General features: G+C 42.1%; 1 protein-coding gene across 4 annotated transcripts in view; it reads left to right on the forward strand.

Annotated features, from left to right (window-relative positions):
* The window catches only part of LOC109925260 (sodium channel protein type 8 subunit alpha-like), a 186484-nt gene that overhangs the window by 96614 nt on the left and 68215 nt on the right, over positions 1 to 21655 (forward strand). For all 4 annotated transcript variants that reach the window (XM_048618898.1, XM_048618899.1, XM_048618897.1 and 1 more), the window contains exons 8-10: positions 1947 to 2010; positions 7229 to 7370; positions 13566 to 13772. In XM_048618898.1, the coding sequence (XP_048474855.1) occupies positions 1947 to 2010; positions 7229 to 7370; positions 13566 to 13772 (413 nt within the window). The remainder of the gene's footprint in view (positions 1 to 1946; positions 2011 to 7228; positions 7371 to 13565; positions 13773 to 21655) is intronic.

The raw sequence follows: 21655 nt of genomic DNA on the forward strand, positions 1-21655 counted from the left end.
GTCCACACCAACCCTCAGAGCATCCCACCCAGACCTATCCCCCTATAACCCACCTAATCTACACATCCCTGAACACTATGGGCAATTTAGCATGGCCAATCCACCCTAACCTGCACATCTTTGTACTGTGGGAGGAACCCAAAGCACCCGGAGGAAACCAATGCCGACACAGGGAGAATGTGCAAGCTCCACAGAGAGTTGCCTGAGGGTGGGATCCGACCTGGATCCCTGGCAGCAGTGCTAACCATTGAACCTTGAGCCACCATGCCGTGTGTGTGTGTGTGTGTTGTGTGTGTGTGTGTGTGTGTGTGTGTGCACATGTGCGTGTGAGTGAGAGTGTGTGTGTGTGAGAGTGTAATAAGTAATTCAAAACTGTACCAGCTAATTAAAGTCAAGAGATCATAACAATTTATCAAGATGATGCTATCAAAACAGGACAGTAACGAAGATTTTACAGATACAGAACAGTGTGGTGGGATCACCTGTAGCACGACGTGAATGCAAGATCACGTTTGAAGCTGTCTTCATGGGTACGAAACATGGCTATCAGTCTCTGCTCAGCGATTCTGTGTTGTTGTGCATCGTGGAGTCTGCCTTGAAGGACGCTTACCCGAAGATCGGAGGCTGAATGCCCTTGACTTTGTCCACCCCAGTCCTACACTAGCACCTCCACATCATACTGACACTCAGCAATTTCTGGACAGTTTCGTGCTACACATCTGTCAAAGATCATCTGAATAGTGGAGAGGGAGAAAAATCACTTTGATGGAAGCCCTTTCGACACTTATATGTTTTGCATGGACACTTGGCTGCCCCACTGTCAATTGCATATTAATGTCTCCATCTCCTTCACTTTGGCAAAAGATGTAGACAGAAGCAACAAGATAAAAATACCCAGCTACATTATAACATAGCACTGGAAATCATTTATGCCCAAATGGATAATACTGAAAGGCATTAGCTTGAATTCAGTCCCTTCAGCTGTGTATTATACTGCTGTCATATTCAGGATTATTTTAACCACCAAAAATGTATTGGGTCACCAAGAAGTTAAAATTTCAAACCCAAACTTGGCCCACCTCCTTCTAATTTTTGACTGACCTAGGCAGGTAACTGCAGTCTGCTAGGAGTTGGGTCCCTGTTTCAATGAGTCTGTGTGCCTTAGATTTTGGCTACAGCTTTAATACTGGCCGATTGAATTGGTGGGAACAGTGAATTCCTACAATGAGAAAAGGCCATGTGTCTCGCAAAGTCAGTTAATTTATTCCGCAGTTGTGTATTTACTTCATTATACATTCTACTCAACAAATTTCATCTCTATAGGAATGTCTTGCAAACCTTTTCTTGTCCTATAACTCCTCCACCCCACCTTCCAAAGTTACTCAAGACAGCTCCACACGACCTATCTGATTGTATGTCTTGCATTGGATTTTCAAGACCAATTCCCCTCGTTCTGTATGGCACAATTGTGATCACTGGAAATGTATTCTATACAAGATTTTGATACCTTTCTCTGCACTCATCTTCATAATCCCACTGATTGTAAACATTTGCCAATCCCTGTTGGGAACATCCCTTTGCAATCTCAACCAGAACTGTTCTGGAGCAACAAGAGATCAACACTTCATGTGATAATGGCATGCCAAATAGGATGGCTTAAAGAAGGGAGGGATTACCATACCAAATGGAGGGGGCTAAAAAAGTGCACTTCAGAAGACTGCGAGAATGCAGCCTAACCTTGGAGCTAATGGTTTGCTTTTTTTTGTGGAATGTCTCGAATTTTCTTGCCTGTAGCAACTGTGATTGTGGGACTAGATAATACTTGTAATGTTTTCAGAGCTTTAATTACATATTGTGTTTGTGGGGGGGGAAATGAAAGATTAATTATTGTGAACTATTTTGTGAAGAAATTAATTTAATGAAAACATTATTATGTTTCCTTGTAGCAAATTTCTACTGGGTGGCAGGAATGGCTGATCCATTGCTTTGTGGTAATAGCACAGATGCTGGGTAAGTTTTATCTTCTGCGTGTGTCTTCTAATTGTTGAATTCCATCCTGTTTTCTAATTGTGATATTTGTCAAAGATTCTTCCAATTGAATTTGGCTGTCTGACGTGAGACTTAATCATAAAGACCAGAAGGTTCCACAATTTCATCTGTTGTCTGTGCTGATCTCAGTTGGGCAGCTGTTGGGGATCTGCATTTTGCTTTAGTGATGTTAAACTGCGGGGAGAATAAATCAGCCAAGACCCCTTTCTCTGCTTGTTATTTAGGGTTTCTATGGCAGAGAGTGCAGAAACCTGTTATCACACTCTCTTAGTCTTCTACTTAAAGAGTAGCCTCTTTGATCAAGTAATGTTGACTACTTAGGTCTGTGATACTGTGACTTCAGGAAGGGGAGAAAGGAAACAGTGTCAGTGCAGTCTCAGCCGTCTGGAGGAAAGCCCAACACTGAGGGAAGAAGGTCAATGAACTTCCCCACTCCACCAACATAAACAGCCCCCAAAAGGGCAGAAAAGCTGAAGATGGGTGGTGGGCTGCCTGACATTCAGCTCCTCAGCCCTTACGAAGGGAGGGCCCTGACTCTGACCGTCCCGAGTGGCTGACTGACCGTGTCCAAACTCCTGGACTGGGATCGGAGGCTGCCCCTGACTTACTGCCGGGAGCGAAGGCTGTCTCCCTTGATGTGACTGAGACCTGCTGACAGCCAGGACAAGCTTCCTGCCTTTGTGTCTGCACTAAATGGCAAGGAAAGGCAACAGTCCAGTGAGCCTGGTATCTCTGGCTGAGGGACAAGGCAAGGCAGGGATGCTGTGAGTATCCAGGTGGGCTCAGAGTGAGGGAGCACTGAGAGAGCGAGTGAACAGGCCGGAGATCCAGCGTGGTGCAGGCCATGAGCTGGGACTGTGTCCCTGAGCACACAGTGTCCCTTGCTGCAGCATTACAATGAGAGTTCCCAGGGCAGCCTGAGGGGCAGCACTGAAGGACAGAAGTGTCCTGTAAGTGGATCGGAAGTGTGCCATGTGGGTACTTGGAGGGTGGTACATGTCGGATTTCAGTACCTGTGGGGTGTGTGTGCCCCATGCAGCGTGCCCTGTGATGTTGGTGCCCAGTGTCCAACATGGAGATGGTTTGGAGCAGGCAGTAAGCAGAATCCACCAGGTGCTCGCTCTGACTTCCATGTTGAGAATTCCCCACGTCTGGATTATTGGGGGAGTTTGGTAAAATAGAGAGCTGAATATTAATGAGGCAAGTTGGGCTGTTAACGAAACATTTAACAAGCGCAAATCGCCGTCAGTTGGTAACTTGGCACTACCTAGTGAGAATCTCACCTATTTGTCGAAAGCGTAAAAGATACTGCGAGATCATCTCAAATTCGAAATGGGTCTTGCTGGATTTGTCACAAACTTCTGCCACGAATCTCACCTATAGCCCACTTGTGCTCATAGGATTCTGCCCTCTGAGACTATTGTGGTTTTTTTACATTTTTGTGCTGATGTTTTTCTTCTGCAATTGCTTCTCTCAGCCCTCCTGAACCTCTGTAATACTGGCTGGGTATAGCTCTCACTGATGGGCTCCCTTAATAGCATCACATGCACCCTTGTGCTTCCCATGTATTCTTCTGGCAGACTTTGCCGTTAGGGAGGGAATTCCAGGATTTTGACCTGATGACAATGAAGGAATAGTGATATATTTCCATGTTAGGATGGTGAGTGGCTTGGAGGGGAAATAGCAGGATGTGGTGTTCCCATGTATCTGCTGCCCTTGTCCTTCTAAATGTAAGTGATTGTGGGTTTGGAAGGTGCTGTCTAAGGAACCTTGGTGAATTTCTGCAGTGCATCTTGTAGTTGGTACATACTGTTTTTACTGAGCATCAGTGGCGGATGGAGTGGATGTTTATGGCAATGGTAACAATCAGGAGGGCTGATTTGTCCTGGATGGTGTCGAACTTTTTGAGTGTTGTTGAAGCTGCCCCCATCCAGGCAAGTGGGGAGTATTCCATCACACTCCTGTAGATGATGGGACAGGCTTTGAGGAGTCAGGAGGTGAGTTACTCACTGCAATATTCCTAGCCTCTGGCCTACTCTTGAAGCCACTGTGTTTATATGGATAGTCCAGTTGAGTTTCTGGTCAATGGTAGCCCCCAGGATGTTGACAGTGAGGGGTTCAGTGGTAATGCTATTGAATGTCAAGAGGCAATGGTTAAATTGTGTCTCTTCATGGAGGTGGCCATTTTCTGGAAGATCATTGGAGTGAATATTGTTTACAGCTTATTTGTGCATCTTATTGAACCAAGCCTTTCCCAACAATATGGTATGACAGGGTATGGCAACTGTGCAACAAAGTTGCAGTTACTGACCTATATATGGCAAATTAATTCACTGATGAATTTTCCTTTACTCAGTACACTGACACTTTGAAGTGTACTTTCACACTATCCTTACCTGGTGCTGTGATTTCGGCAGCCAGAAACTTTAAGGAAAGCTATTTCTGTATGAGGGTGTCAGATTGTGAAACATCCCATTTTTCTTTGCTCTGTAAAGAAATTTGCATAAGGTATTGAAGACTATCTTATACCTGCTGAACGCCATCAGTGGTTTGAATGGTTTCTTTGGCAATTCTCATTGTCATTTAATTATTGTTACCCCTCAGAGGTTTGGTGACATGCAGGACCCAGGTGTGATTGTTTTACTGTTACTAGTGTGCCCAGGTTTAAGTTGGCTTTCAATTCTCTGAATCAAGCCCGTGACATGTAGTCCCCAGGTTGTTCTGGTGCTTATGCCCGAGGTACATTAATTTAGAAGATTCACAGTGATGGCATGCTGAACGATAACGTTGTGCCAACAATCTGCTGATTTCATTGGATGGCAGTGTTGCATTGAAGAGCACCTTGAGTTAGCTCTTTAGACATGCGGGAAAGAATAGGTCTCCAGGGTCTTGACATCCGAAGCCATTCATGCAGATCTGTGATTATAAATAGTTTTGGCATGCAGTAAGGGAATGGTCAACAATCTCTCAAGATCTTAGCCACTGTCTTCCACCTGCACCCACTGCAATCTTTCAGACTTTGTTACTCACTTCACTGGTTGTGAAAAGCTTTGAGAACCATGGGAGCCACCTCATCTTCCAGAAAGGAGCTCATTTTTTTGGTAGCTGCCAAGTTGCGCATTCATCAAGAAATTTAGATGTAACTTGAAGATTTGTCAGCAATAAAGCCTTCTGAATGTCCCATGTTACCTGCTTACAGGGTGAGGTTCTGTGAGGCATGTTGAACAGTAACTGTGGTGGAAGTGACATCTATATTTTTCCTCCAAACTGACTTTTGAAAACAATATTGGTGGTATTCCCTATTTTATGCTAAATAATTTCCTGTCAGAAGAGAAATGAAAGAAACAAATGAATGGGAAGCAGCAAGAAATCCACAGCAAATACTTTTACTGTATAAAGTATTTGGGAACCGTTTTACCACAGGTTACATTGAAGATGGACAGCTCAGCACCTATTCAAAGAAAAATGTTGCTGACAGTTTGTGTTTGCACTGTTCAATTTTCTGACTGACTTTACGGTAACACAGGGGCAAGAACATGCTGATGACCCTTTGCCCTTTTATTTATATTGCATTTTTATTCATTTCCTATATTTGGTTCTTCTCATTCACAATCTCACAAGCAAGGGGGTGGTTAGTTATCCCGCATCTAAAATGCCAGCCTGTAGCTTGCCACCACAATGCATCAAGGAGACTGAAGACACAAATCTCCCATCTGCCCTTTTTCTCACTCCTGAGAGAGACCCTCAGTTGAGCCTGGCTTAAGTTGAGAACTACCTTTCTCCCTCATGATAGACGAAAACGTCCCTTGTATTTGTTGTTTAATAAAGCCAAATCCTCATTTATAAAGAACGTGTTCACAATTTTGTTGCACAAAAAAGTTTTCATTGTTCAACTCATGCAGTGGATCCCTATGGAAGGAGGAGTGAACCATTGAACAGGTTTCCCACCCAGGTTTGGACTTCTGTATCGATCCAGGTGCTTGACGTGATGACTGCATTGAACATAGAACAGTACAGCACAGAAATAGGCCCTACAGCCCATGATGTTGTGTTGAACATGACGCCAAATTAAACTAATCCCTTCTCCCATGATCCATATCGCTCCATTCCTTGCATATCCATGTGCTTATCTAAAAGTCTCTTAAACACCCCTATTGTATCTGCCTCCACCACCCACCCCTGGCAGCCCGTTCCACACTCCCATCCCTCTCTGTGTCAAAAATTTGCCCCTCACATCTCCTCCTTTGAACTTTCCCCCTCTTACCTTAAATGCATGCCTTCTAGCATTAGACATTTCAACTCTGGGAAAATGATTCTGACTGTCAACCCCATCTAGGCCTCTCATAATTTTATAGACTTCTACCAGGTTACCCTTCAGCCTCAGCTGCTCCAGAGGAAACAACTCTAGTTTGTCCAGCCACCCTTGTAGCTCATACCCTCAAATCCATGTAGCATTTTGCTAAACCTCTTCTTCACCCTCTCCAAAGCCACAAGATCTTTCCTGTAATGTGGCGACCAGAATTGAGCACAATACTCTACGTGCAGCCTAACCAAAGTCCTATAAAGTTGCAACATGACACCCTGACTCATGTACTCAATTTCCCGACCAATAAAGGCGAGCATGCCGTATGCCTTCTTTACCATCCTATATATTTGTGTGGCCACTTTCAGGGAGCTATGGACTCGGACCCCAAAATCCCTCTGTACATCAACACTATTGAGGATCCAGGCATTATCTGTATATTTCCCTTAACATTTGATCTCCCAAAGTGCAACACCTCACACTTGCCTGGATTAAACTCCATCTGTCATTTCTCCACCCATATCTGCAACTGATTGATATCCCGCTGTATCCTTTGACAACCTTTTACACTATCCACAGCTCCCCTGATGTTTGTGTTATCTGGAATTGGTTAAGAACCCAGAAAAAGTTATTTCCCCTCCCTGACCCAGCTTGAATGAAAAATGGTGTGCAGTGCAAGAAGGTGCAAAGCAGTGAAGCAAAATTCACCCCGTGTTATCTGAAGTCAGAATCCAACTGACATTCTGAAAAATTGTCATAGAAATGCTCACTTAGCAAAAATATATCAATAAATTGGTACAAAGGCAAAATGCAGACTTTCATAACGTGCCCTTGTGGAAACTAAATGCTGTACATGATCTGTTACATTTCTTTTAGCCAATGTCCTGAAGGGTATGTGTGCATGAAGGCAGGAAGAAATCCTAACTATGGGTACACCAGCTTCGACACGTTTGGTTGGGCTTTTCTAGCCTTGTTTCGACTCATGACACAGGATTTCTGGGAGAATTTGTACCAGCTAGTAAGTGACAAGGCATTTTATCCTTATGTGTTCATATATTCAAATATTTAATTTGTTGATTTTAGTGCACAATTGGTATACAAGCTTGTTGTGTGAACAGTTGTACTCACTTTCAACAGATTCTAACCTGGTTGATCAAACAATCTAAACCTTTTTCATAGATTATAGAACCCTACAGTGCAGAAGAAGGCCATTTGGCCCATTGAGCCCACACTGACATTCCAAAGAGCATCTCACCCAGACCCACCCCCCTACCCTATCCCTGTAGCCCTGCGTTTCCCATGGCTAATCCACTTAATGTGCACATCCCTGGACACTACAGGCAATTTAGTGTGGCCAATCCACCCAACGTGCACATCTTTGGACTGTGGGAGAAAACCCACACAGACGCAGAGAGAATGTGCAAACTCCACATGGACAGTCACCCATGACTAGAATCAAACCTGGGTTCCTGGCACTGCGAAGCAGCAGCATTAACCATGGAGCCACCATGCCACCTTTTGGTGCAGAGAGGTTATTGACTGTACAGTCCAACAGTCAGCAGTTGTTCCCCCCTCCTTTATCAATATTTTCTAAGCAACCTGTTCAGAGTTGCTATTACACACACACCTTTGTTGCAGTTGAGAGTTGAACCTGGGCTTCAGCCCCTTATCCTGAGATTGTGCCCCACTCCCCCATGTTCTGGATTCCTCAGTCAGGGAGAAACAAATCTCTCAGTATGGACCCTGTCAAGACCCTTCAGAATCTTGTCAGTTTCAATAAGATTCCCCCTCATTCTTCTAAACTCCAGAGAATATCACTCCAATTTACTCAGTCTATCATCCCAGCGACCAGTCTTGTGAATCTTCACTATATGACCTCCATTGCATGTGTGTCCTTCCTTTAAATACAGATCAAAACTACTTTTACTACTCCAGGTGTGGTGTCATTAGAATTGAGGCAAGACTTCTTTATTCTTGTACTCTAGTTACCTTGCAATAAGGGCTGACATGCCTTTTGCCATTTGGTTCCTGTAGCTGCTGAGTTCATTTTACAAGCACATGTATGAGATGTTGGTACGTTTTATAAACCTTATGGGGATGTGGGAAATTGCTTACTCCATTCAACAGCAATTTGAATTTTTATAGTATCTTTAATATAGAACAGTGTCCAAAGTTCTTCATAAAGATATTATCAGAAAATAGAAAGAATGAGATTTTAGGAGCAGTGGTGGTCAGAGGTTTCATTTTAAGGAGAATCTTTTAAAAGGACTGGGAGGTGTATGGTGATGGAGGAATTTAGGGGAGAAATTTCAAGAGCATAATGCTGAGGTAGCTAAAGGTTGCGCAGCAATGTTACATAGAAACAGTTGGAATTCCCACAGAGATTTAAAAAATCCGGAAGAGCTTCCATCAAAGGTAAATATTCAGAAGAAAATGGCATTAACGCACAATGATAGAATGAAGAGTGAAAAAGCAGACTTCTGGGGTCTGGTGGATTTTTGGGGCCTGAGGGTTTGCTTGGGCCTTTTTGTTTTAAACTGCAGAATTAGCAAAATACTATCTATGATTTTCCAAATATCTTTGAAAATAGGAATTCTGCCAAAGGATTGGAAGGTGGCAGATGGTTCACTTCTGTTCAAAAGAGGTGAAAGGGTTCAGGCATGAGACTTACAGATAGCCTTGTCCCAATTGTGAATCAACTTTTCGATCCCCGGTGGGGTATGGGACAGAATCAATGAATGCTGAAAAATGCCAGACGAATTGGAGAGGCAGGGCTGGAGGTGTAAGTCATGTTTGCCGAATTTTATTGAATTTTGGACAGTGTATTTGTAAAAGAAATGCAATTGTTGTGTATATATTAAATTCCAGGAAATAGTTGACCGAGTGCCAAGGAAGCAACTCAGTATAAAGATGAGGTGTATGGCTATAAGGAGAAGATATAGCTCCGTGGATAGAGTGATGTCTGGGGGTAGATAGCAGGGAGTACATCATTTTTTTCTAATTGTTAGAATATGTTCAAGTTTTGCTCAAAGATCTGTATTGGAATCTCTCATGTCTTCTCGTTAGGTACATGATTTAGATATACCCAGGCAAAGAATTACAGCAAAACTTAAATTTTCAAATCAAGCCCCCAGTATTGATGTTATTCTGAACCACACAGTAGTGATTGTAACGAGGTCAGTCAGATGGATCCATAGAATCTGAGTTCCCTGATTGGGGCTGTTAACCTGGTCTAATCAGGGAGCCCTGGCTGACAGTTATAAACAGGATGGTCAGAGGCTCTGTTCACTCTGAGAGCTGGCCTGAGGATACTGGACCAGTGTCAGGGGTGACTTAATGACGGGATATCAACCTCTGTGGAGTTATTTTACGCACTGTAGCCATTCAGAGTACAAGAGCAGGGAGATGCTGTTGAACTTGTACAAGACGTTTGTTCGACCTCAGCTGGAGGATTGTGTACAGCTGTGGGCCCCACATTATAGGAGAGGTGTGAAAGTGCATTGGAGAGAGTGCAGAAGCGATTTACAAGAATGGTTTCAGGTGTGTTTAGTGATAAGGATAGGTTGAAGAAGTTGGGACTGTTCTCCTTGGAGAGAAGAAGGCTGAGAGGGAGATCTGTTAGAGGTTTTCAACATCATGAGCGGGGGCTGGACAGAGTAAATAGGGAGAAGCTGTTCCCACATGTAAAAGGGACAAGGATGAGAGCGGCATAGATTGAAAGTGATGTGCAAATGAAGCAAGGGTTATGTGAGTCATAGAGTCATAGATTCATACAGCACAGAAACGGAAAAACGTTCTCACCCAGCGAGTAGTTAGGGTGTGGAATGCACTGCCTGGAAATATGCGGGAGGCAGGTTCCATTGAGGCATTCAAGAGGGGCACAGGATGGTTATTTGGATAAAAATGATTTGCAAGGGCACAGGGGGAATGTGGAAGATTGACACTTGGGAATGATCCTCATTTGACAAGCCGGTGCACGCACAATGGGCGGAATGGCCTCCTTCTGCACTATAACAATTCTGTGATATAACCGACTGAGTTAAATTGTCTCTCATGGAACTGAAACCCTGACAAAAAGCAAAGACATTCAGGAGATTATACAAAAGGTAGAAAATTGAGAAGGAAGATGCTTCTTTTCAGGGTTGGTTGAGGGAGGGAATAAATCTTGCATACTAACTTGATTTGGCCTTCTAAAATGCAACAGAATTGTTCATTTTTTGGCACTTAGCAGCTTATGAGTAACATTCATGGGCTAACTGTGTCTAAAATAGCAGTTCCGTTCCTGGCAGTTATCCTGACTCCAATCTGCTCCTGCAGCACAATATCAACCTGCTGTTCCTCTCCTTACCTGGCCCAGGGACAGCAGCAGAGTCTGTGTGCAAACAGACCTGGAAAACCGGAAACAGCCATAGAAGATCTACAGAGAAATGAAAATGCATGAGAGACAATTTCAAGATCCATTTGAGAAAATTGAGACTTAAAAAAATCAACCGTAATTTGCAAGACTCTGTAAATGGTCTATTCATTGGTCAGATTGATCAACGATGGCACAGAGCTTCTGGGTTAATTAGCAACTGAAGGGTAATATTGATTCAATAATCAGAGCAGAATTTTAGAGTGCAATGAAATTAACTGTGTAATGTATGACAGATGGATTTCCATAATGCACTTTTTGCTGTACTTACGTACTCCTATACTTAGTACATGTGACAAATAAATAAATCTAAATCTAAAATAAGAACATAAGAAATAAGAGCAGGAGTAGGCCTTTTGACCCCTCAAGCCTCTTAGATCATAGGATGTAGGAGCAGAATTAGGCCATTTGGCCCGTTGAGTCTGCTCTGCCATTCAATCATAGCTGATATAATTGCTGTTCTGCAATTCAGTACAGTTATGGCTGATCTGATTGTAACTTCAACTCCACTTTCCTGCTCTCCAGAATTATTAATTCCACTGTAAATCAAAAATCTGTCCATCTCAGCCTTGATGTTTTGATGCATATGAAACATGACACACACAAGCTTTTCCCAAAATTGATTAAGAAAATGCCATTTAGTCCAAAGCATCTGTTCCTATCCTATCGCAGGTACATGTACATTATCATGGGCCTGTTTAATTTTCAGAGGAAAAAGTTCTGTTTAACCGTTTCCTGATTCCCAAAAATATTTCAGAAAAAATGGAGCATATTCATCTACCAATACACTTCCACTATTCATAGTTGACACCCTTACCCTGACTCCAAGCACAGAGCTCCAGTTGAATGGAGCGTTTGAGAGTCTTGATCTTTACATACCCCTTGTAACCTCCAGTTTTATTGCAACCCAAATATCTGTCCCACCACCCTTTTGAAGAAAGTGAAACCAGAAGACATAAGAACAGAAGTAGGCCATACAGCCCATCAAGTGTGCTTCACCATTCAATGACATCATGGCTGAATCGATAATCCTCAACTCCACTTTCCTGCCTTTTCCCCATAACCCGTGATTTCCCTCACTGATTAAAAATCTGTCTCACCCTTGAATATACTTATTGACTCGACAGCTGTCTATGGTAAAGAATTCCACAGATTCACTACCCTCTGAGAGAAGAATTTCATCTTCATTTCTGTCATAAATGTGAAGCCCCATATTCTGAGATGATGCTCTCTTGTCCTAGACTCTCCCACAAGGGGAAACAACCTCTCCCCATCTCGCCTGTCAAGTCCCCTAAGAATCTTGTATGTTTCAATAAGGTCGCCTCTCATTCTTTTAAACTCCAAAGAATACAAGCCCAATTTCTCCTCATAAGACAATCCCTCCATACCTGGTATCAGCTGAGTGAACCTTCACTGGACTGCCTCCAATGCCAATAATTTTTTCCATATATAAGGGGCCCAAAACTGTTCACAATATTCCAGACATGTGCTTAAAGTTCCTGTACCAATTTTAAAGAAGGAGTAACCCATTTAATTTGAAGAATTGAGTGCAAGTTTTCAATAACATTTACCAAAGTGTTCAAGAAACTGGTATATACTTAGTATCAGCAATATAACTATGGAGTATTCAACATGATAAACTTGCAAAACCACGTCACATTGATCATGGGTTCATATGATGGGAACTCATTGAGGAACTATCTGACCTCTGATCTGTTCAGTCTCCAGCAAAATGAATTTGCAAAACTGCTTCTCTGGTTCCAACCTATCTGGGGACATGCTTTGTGCACTCACATTGTACCAATTCCAGAACTTCAATTGAGCTGACTTTGCAGTGCAATACTGAGGGAGGGTGGAATCGTCCAAGATGCTGCCCATCAGATCAGTTGTTAGGCCAAGGTCCTGACTGTTCAGAAAACAAAAGTGCTGGAGATCACAGCAGGTCAGGCAGCATCCATGGAGAGAAAGCAAGCTAACATTCATCTAGACTCTAAATGTTAGCTTGCTTTCTCTCCATGGATACTGCCTAACCAGTGTGACTCATGGCATTTTTTGTTTTCAGTTCAGATTCCAGCACTTGCAGTAGTTTGCTCCGATGTCCTGTCTGTTCACATGGGTATGGAGGATCTCTTGGCAATATCTAGAGAAACCTTTCCTAATATCTTAGCAAAGTTCTTTCCTCAACGAACACTGTCAAAACGTCTGTAAGAGCTGCAGCTACATTTGCCTCTATAAATATTCACTGACTATGAAGTGCTTCAAACTGTTTTTGAGATATAGTAAGGTCTCTATAAAAATACCACAAATAGCAAGAGGTTTTATAATTGATATTTGAAATAGGAGAAGAGAAAGGAGGAGATTTGATTGACAATCGCAAGGGGACCAGGCAGAGTACATGGAGAGAAATGATTCCCACTGACTGAAGGGTCAAAACCAGAGGGCACTGATTTAAGGTGATTGGCAAAAGAAGAAATGCCAACATGGGGAAAAACCCATTCACTTGGGGAAGTGGTTGGGATCTGGAATGCCTTGTCTGAGGTTGTGTTGGTGGCAGATTTGATCAGAGCTGTCAAAAAAGAACCAGATAAACAGCTGAAAAGAATAGAATTGTGGAGGTCCAGTTTAAAAGGCCAGGGAATGTGGAGTGAATGACCAGCCTTGTGTGCTCCAACTATCCCATGATTCTATAATAGCAAAGCTGGTAGATGGGTATCACAGTACCCATGTTTGTCTGTTGACAGTGACCCTAACTGTGTGTTCCATAATGATGAACTTAAAAACAAATTGTGTCTTTTGCAGACATTAAGAGCAGCAGGGAAGACGTACATGATCTTCTTTGTTCTTGTCATCTTCGTGGGTTCTTTTTACCTGGTCAACCTGATTCTGGCTGTTGTCGCCATGGCCTATGAGGAGCAGAACCAGGCTACCCTGGAGGAAGCTGAGCAGAAAGAGCAGGAGTTCAAACAGATGCTGGAACAACTGAAGAAGCAGCAAGAGGATGCTCTGGTTTGCATCTTAAATCTTTTATATCGGGGTGGGACGGTCTTGAGTTATTTGAGGTTAAACTTTAAAAGAAGAATTAATCACTCTGCTGGTATTAGATTTACAATATCGCCTTAATCAGTGCCTTTTTTTTCTCTACACACACACGCACACCCTCTCTCTCTCTCTCTCTTGCTCTCTCTCTCTCGCTGTCTGGCTCTCATGCTCTCTCCCATGCCCCTGTCTTCATGGAGGACCTGTGTTGCACTGAGAGATTCCTACTGACTCATATTTAGACAGGAACCAGCACACCTGCTACCAACAGAACATCCATAACTGGTATAAGATGGGTAAAATGGCCTCTGTCTGAGCTGGAGTACTTCTTTGATCAGAAATAGTGAACGTAGTGGGACACATAGGTGTCTGCTTAGTTAGTGCCATAGCGCACATTGCAAGAACTTTGGTTTGAGTCCTGTCATTTTGTTTCAGTGAGACAACTCAATTGACAGTGAAGATTTTTTTTTCTAGCCCAGTCTATTGAAAAAGACAAAAACAAAGAGGGAATGGGAGTATACGTTGCTTTTCAATGTCTGTTTTATAAACTCAAGATAATGAATCAAAGATTTTTATATAAGACATTTGTTAAATCATAATTCACCTTCTGCTGCTATTTATTGGAGAGGTTGAATTTCCCCTTTTCAGTAATGTTACTGAAGAACCTGGCTGCCCTTCTCGATTTTGCAACCCCATACTCAGTTTTCACAAAGGGCTATAGATGGTCTGAATGGGTGAGCAAAACTCCAGGAGTTGGCCTGCAATGTGGGGAGGTGTCAAAGACAAATCTCAGTGTTTCCAGGTCAGGACTGGAGTGGGGATGGGATCTCAATAGCCCTGCACGCAACCTGGAAAGCTAGTGTACAGGTACAAAAGATCAAAAGGGCTGTGTCTCATGTGGGCTGAAATACAAAGGAGCAAGTGAGAGGCTTCAGTAACACAGAGCCGCAGTCATGCTCCATGTGGTGCACTGCATTCAGTTTTGGATATTGTACCTCAGGAAGGAGATGTTGAATATGAATGGTGGACAGTGCAGATTTAACAGCCTGATACCAGGGTTTAACAAGTTAAATTATAATAACAGGTATGGTGAGAGATTGCATGAAGAAAAGATAGGTAGATGGGATTGGAGTTAGTCCAATGGGAATGTAATTTTTTGGACAAATTGATCAGTATCAGACTGGCTTACTGTGCATTAATAGCAAGAAAGTAGGCAAAAAATCTCTTTAAAGGCCTGACTGTAGACCATCTGCTTCAAAACCCAAATTAGCATGCAGTTGGTTCTAACATTTCACATTCTAACACACTCTTCATTTCCCGTTCATAACATTTGAAATTACTAATTTGAAATTGTAAAACTAATGAATCATCGCATTGTTAAAAGGCACAAATAAGCTGTAACTAAGATTACAAAAACTTAAGCCTGGTTAAAATTTTATATGAACATTTTAATATTGACCCAGTTTCTCCACAACATTGCCAAACTATTTTGGAAATCAATGCTTCAAGCTGTTAGGTCAGTGTATTACGAATCTGCTGAAGGTGTTTCTATTTCCCATGATTTTTCTTTGCGTATTAAACTCCTTGTATTAGTATTTGAGCATTTTGCAATGACAATCAAGTTTCTAGGATCAATTCTGTTAACTTTTGAGGACTTCAAGTCATTTCAGTGTTTTTGTTTTCTTGATTGAACCAACACACCTTCTTTATCACCTTCCCTCACATTTTCAGTTCCCAATATGTTTTAACTGCTTACCTCTGTATATTCCTACATTAATTATTTTTGAAGTTGGGTGAATGACCTTAGTTTCTTGGGCACTTGTGGATCACAATATTGTAAATTAGGGTTCATGACTATCTTCTGAATTCTATCCATTTTGATAGATGAAGTAAAGCTTCTCCAAATGCTCTGGCCTCTAACATACAGTTAACTACTTTGTATCAATAGGTGTATACAGTTTTGAGTCCAGCAGAACATTTAATGCATTAGTCCCTCAAGAAACAGCCCATTTCAACATTCTCCACAAGATGGAGAATATGAAAGCAACTGACTGCAGATACTGAAAATACTCAGCACCTTGGGTAGCAACTCTGGAAAGAAAAGGCAAGAATTCAGATTTCCTTTCAGAAGCATCTGTACTGTCAGGGAAGGGTTGGCAAGATAAATGAGTTAGTCTGGCAGAATATTGCTATGGCAACAACTAATGAAAGTCCTGCACTAGAATTTGATCTTCTCTGAAGTGAATTTTAAAGTCTTTTTAGATCAAGAAATAACTCTGGGACACAACAACTGCAGTCATTTGAACATTCTGTACAAGTCGGAGAATTAGATGTTATTGTTATTGAATGGGTAATTGAACCATTGAAATCTTAATCACATAAAAGGCCTTTATTTTCTCTACTGAAATTTCAGCCTTGCCTCAGTCTATTTCATGATCTTCCTTATTTGGATTGTGCATTAGTGAAATTAGGGATAGGATTAGATCCAAGGAAGGGCCATTCAAATTGACCAAAAAAAGGAACAGCAGACCTGGGGAATGGGAACAGTTTAGATTTCATCAAAGGAGGGCAGAGGGACTGACAAAGAGAATGGGAAAATAGAGTATGAGGGAAAGCTTGTAGGGAAGACACAAACTGATTGGAAAAGCTTCCATAGGTATGTGAAGAGAAAAAAGTCGTGAAGATTAATGTAGATCCGTTGCAGTCAGAAACAGGGGAAGTTATAATGGGGCACCAGGAGCTGGCAGATCAATGAAATACATATTCTGGTTCTTCCTTCACAAAGGAGAACACAAATAATGTGTCAGAAACGTTGGGGAACACCAGGGTCTAGTAAGAGGGAGGAACAGAAGGAAATCAGTATTAGTAGGAAAATGGTGTTGGAGAAATTGATGGGACTAAAGGCAGATAAATCTCCAGGGCCTGATAATCTACATTCCAGAGCCCAATTGGAAACTACTCTAGAAATAGTGGAGGCATAGGTGGTCATCTTTCAAGATTCTATGGACTTTGAACAGTTCCTATGGATTGGATGGTAGTTAATATAACCCTACCATTTTTAAAAAAAGGAGAGAGAAAAAAAACTGGGAGTTATAGACTGGTTAGCCTGAAATCGGTAGTGGAGAAAACAATATAATACTTATAAAAGATTCTGTCGCAGAGTTCTTGGAATACAGTGGCTGGGTCAGACACAGTCAGCATGGGTTTACAAAAGGGGAGTCAGGCAGTGCAGGCTTAAAGAGCCAAATGGCTTACTCCTGTCCTGATTTTCTGCCTTCTTTAGGGAAGGAAATCCGCCATCTGGTCTGGCCTACATGTGACCTCAGACCACAATGATGTAGTTAACTCTTGGCTGCACTGTGGGCAATTATGGTTGGGCATCAAATGCTGGTCTCGCCAGTGGCACCCACATCCCATAAATGAATAAGACAAAAAGAGAAAGTTTAAAAATAGTGGCATTTGAAATTAATGTCACCCCAGTGAATGTCAGTGATTATAATTGTAGATGCAAAGAGTGCATGCTCCCATGTTGTATACTGTTGCTTGCACAGGAACCTCCTTCAGTTCACTTTCTATCCTCCCCAATCTGTGGGGAGGTTCAACCAGCTCATTGCTTGAGAAAGTTTGCATTGAGCCTTCAAATCAGTGTATAATTCTTCTTTCTGATGACAAATGAAGAATTAGAGGGGTCATGAGGTAAAAGTTACAGACTTTTAAATACAATGACATTTTGTCTTTAGGTTCTTCATAAATAGGTGAAGAATCAAAAATGGAGTTTCCAGAACCTTTGAGTAGCTCCATGTCATAATGGATAAAAGCATAAATCTTTTTGAACTTCAAATGTCAAAAATCATAGATGTCTTTTCTTCTTTTAATACTTGTGATAATTCTTCCATACAAAAAAACTGCCAAAGAAGTGGAGTGAAAGGATAATTTTGTTATAATATTTCTAAAAATATTGTCTTATATTTCATTATATTTTACAAAACTCTACTTTGAAATCATGTCCTTTCAACATATACATTTATAGATTAAATGGAGCAACAGATTACTGTAAAATATTGAATTCCAATATCTTAATATACATCAAAGGTCCAGATAAATCCTTAATACCTTACTCTGACTCCTTGCTAAGAAACTTTCTGGGGTTTTATGTTAGGTCTCGGAATGAATAATGCATGACTTTGTTTATCAAACTATCTTCTATTTAAGTCATGTATTTAATTTACTGGCCCTTGATTAATTAACTTACCCTGAAGCTGTTGAGAAATTGAATTAGTGCTTTCTTGCTAAATCATTGAAACAAAAACCACACCTCAAAATTGTACACTCAATGCTATTTATTGGCCACCATACCATTACAAACCATAGTGAAGTTTCAGCAGAGAAAGAAGCCATTCAGCCCATTGTCTCTGCACGGGCAGAATAAACTAGCTACCCGTTCTAATCCCACTGTCCAACCCCTGGTCTGCAGCCTTGCAGGTTCCAGCTTCAAGGGAAGATCCAAGTTCATTTTCAATGAGTTGAGGGTTTCCACATCAACTGCCGAACTGGGCAGTGAATTCCAGGCACCCACCACTCTCTGGATGAACAGGGTTTTCCTCAGACCCCCTCTAATCCTCCTACCAATCATCTTAAATCTGTACTCTCTGCTAATTGATCTCTCCACTAGCGCACACAGGTCTTTTTTGTCCATTCTATCTAAGCCCTTCATTATTTTGTACACCTCAATTAAGTCATCCCTTAGCCTACTCTGTTCTAAAGAAACCAAATCTAGCTTCTCCAGACGTGGGTGACACTCCTGTTTGTACCTGTCACCTGTCAGCCAGGGCTCCTTGATTGGACCAGATTAACAACCCCAGTCAGGAAACTCATGTGGTCCACCTGGCTGACCTTGTTCCAATCACTACAGAAGATCATGTCTTACTAACTTAATTGAATTTTTTGAGCAAGAGCCAAGGAGGATTGATGAGGGTACTGCAATGCATGTTATCTACATGGATTTTAATAAGGCATGGTAAGGATAGGGTGAGTAGCCAAGGTCTTTATCTCAGAGTAGAGGAGTCCAAAACTAGAGAGCATAGGTTTAAGGCGAGAGGGGAAAGATTTAAAAGGGACCTGAGGGTCAACGTTTTCATGCAGAGGGTACTGTGTGAGGAAGTGGTGGAGGCTGGTACGATTACAACATTTAAAAAGCATCTGGATGGGTACATGAATAGGAAGGGTTTAGAGGGATATGGGCCAACTGTTGACAGTCTAGATCAGTTCAGGTTATCTGGTCAGCATGGATGAGTTGGACTGAAGGGTCTGTTTTTGTGCTGTTTGACACTATGACTTTATTTGACAAGTTCCCACAATGCACACTCGTCAGAGAAATTAAAGCCTGTGTGATACACATTCGTAGGGTGGAGGTAGCTTTTACGAGGGGACATAGTTTTAAAGTGAAAGGAGGTAGATATCGGGGACACGTCAAAGGTAGGTTCTTTACTCAGAGAGTGGTCAGGACGTGGAATGCATTGTCAGAGAGGGTAGTGGAGTCGGCCTCATTAGGGGCATTTAAGCGGCTATTAGATAGGCATATGGATGATAGTATAAGGTAGCGGTGGAGGTTAGATAGACCTTAGGTTTAGGGTAAAAGTTCAGCACAACATCGTGGGCCGAAGGGCCTGTACTGTGCTGTACTGTTCTATGTTCTATGTTCTATACAGGGAATGTGGCAAATTGGCTCAGTGACAGGGAAACAAAGGTTACAGTTGACTGATGCTTTTATGAGTGGTAAACAGTTTCCAGTTTACCCTGTTCCACAGGGTTCAGTGTTGGGTCCCGTGCTGTTTATAGTGTATATTAATAATTAAGACTTAAACTTGGGAGGTATGATTGGGAAATTTGCAGGCCACACAAAAATTGGCTGTGTAATTGATGGTGAAGAAGATGCCTGTTGAACTGCAGGATAATATCGATCACTGGGTCGAGTTGGTGGAAAAGTGGTAAGTGGAATTCAATCCAGAGAAGTGCAAGGTTATACATTTTGGGGAGGACACACAGAATGAAGCAATACACAACAAACGGGACAGTGTTGACAGGGACAGAGATACCTTGGAGTGAAAATTGCAAATTAAAGGTTGGCACACAACCTTTTAATATACTTACATAATTGCAATCAGAGTTTCTGAGCAGTTGAGTGGCAAATCAATAATGGAGAAAGTTACTTAACAAAGTGAGCAAAGGTTTCCCAGGCAAGTCGTGTATATCTCTCAATCTGCACTTACAGATGCCGAGTAACCAAAGTAGTGGCTAGAGTCTGAGATGAAGAATTAGCAAGATTAATTTGAGAATACCTTCTTAAACAGCTGAAAGGTTACCTGTTATGAGGAAGGGTCATTTGACCCGAAATGTTAACTCTGATTTCTCACCACAGATGCTGCCAGACCTGCTGAGCTTTTCCAGCGATTTCTGTTTTTGTGACAGGTTGTCAGTCTTGACTCACTAGCCTATCAAAGAGCTCAAGTCTATGTGTACAAGGAGTCATGTTCTGAGCTTGCCTCATGAGCCTTACAATTGAGTAAATCTCCCTCTTTCCCTGACTTTGGGTGTTAGCTTCTGGAGTGTTGAGTTGATAAGCCCACCTTTACAGCAGCGGTACCTATGTACCTTTGCTTAGAACTGAACCCACCAAATGACTAAATGTGAACTGGCTTCACTCGCACTGTTCCCAATTTCAGACTATTCGCAGTTAGGTCACACTCTTAACTCTGCCTAAAAGGCTGGTGTAGTTTCAAGCTAGCTTCAAACCTCTGCCATTCTGTCCTTAAAGATACCCTCTTTTGCGCTTGCTCAGTAAAAGATGTAGCAGAAGAGGAATTAAATAAAGATTGGCTTCTAGTTAACACACGGTGAGGAAGATTTCTACTTCTGGCAAAGGCAAAGAAAAACCTGTCTGTTGAGAAGGGCTTGCCCACACACCTCCCCCCCCCCCCCACCCACCATGCATCATTCCCAAAAAGTCCATGCTGAGGGATGGATTGCCAAGCAGGTCAGCAGCACCCTTCCAAACCCATCTTCCTTAATGCCTTACTTTTCCCAAAAGGAACCACGCAAATGTGAGGTGATTGTGACCCATTTTACGGTTTGCGTGCCTCCATTAAAGCCTGCATTTAAGGCTTTTGTTCCAGCACTCAGTACAGCAGTTGAACTCCGTATTGTATGGCCACTGTCTGGCAGGTTTACGTGGTACTTCTTTCACCAATTCCAAAAGCAACATTTTGGCCCTGTTCCTATATTGCCATAAGTCCAGGTACTTTTTTTTTAATAAACTCTTGGGATGTAGGCATCGTTTGGTTAGTTAGCATTTGTTGCCTGATGTTGTGTTGCCCTTGAGAAAGTGGTGGTGAGCTGCCTTCTTGAAGTGCTGCAGTCCAAAAGCTTGTGATTTCAAATAAACCTGTTGGACTGTAACCTGGTGTCATGTGAATTCTGACGTGGTCCACCCCAGCCCAACACTGGCATCTCCACATCTTGTCTTTCTAGATGGTAGAGGATGTGAGTTTGGAAGGTGCTCTTCTCATGGGATTCTACATCAGTAAGACAGATTAGCAGTTGATGGGGACAATCTGTATTACCTTTGAGGCCATTTACTCTTATGACAGTTCATTAAATTGGAATTCATAATACCACAAGATTAGAAACAGAAAATAGGAACAGGAGTAAGCCATTTAGCCCTTCGAGGCTGCTCCAGCATTCAATGCCTCACTGCAGTACCGTCATCAAGCTTGAACAGAAAGAAGGTCTTGCATTTATGTTGCACCTTTCCTGACCTTTAGATGCTTTACTGCCAATGAAGCACTTTTGAAGTC

Source organism: Rhincodon typus, chromosome 41 (genome assembly GCF_021869965.1).
Source record: "Rhincodon typus isolate 14 chromosome 41, sRhiTyp1.1, whole genome shotgun sequence".
Taxonomy (NCBI): Eukaryota; Metazoa; Chordata; class Chondrichthyes; order Orectolobiformes; family Rhincodontidae; genus Rhincodon; species Rhincodon typus.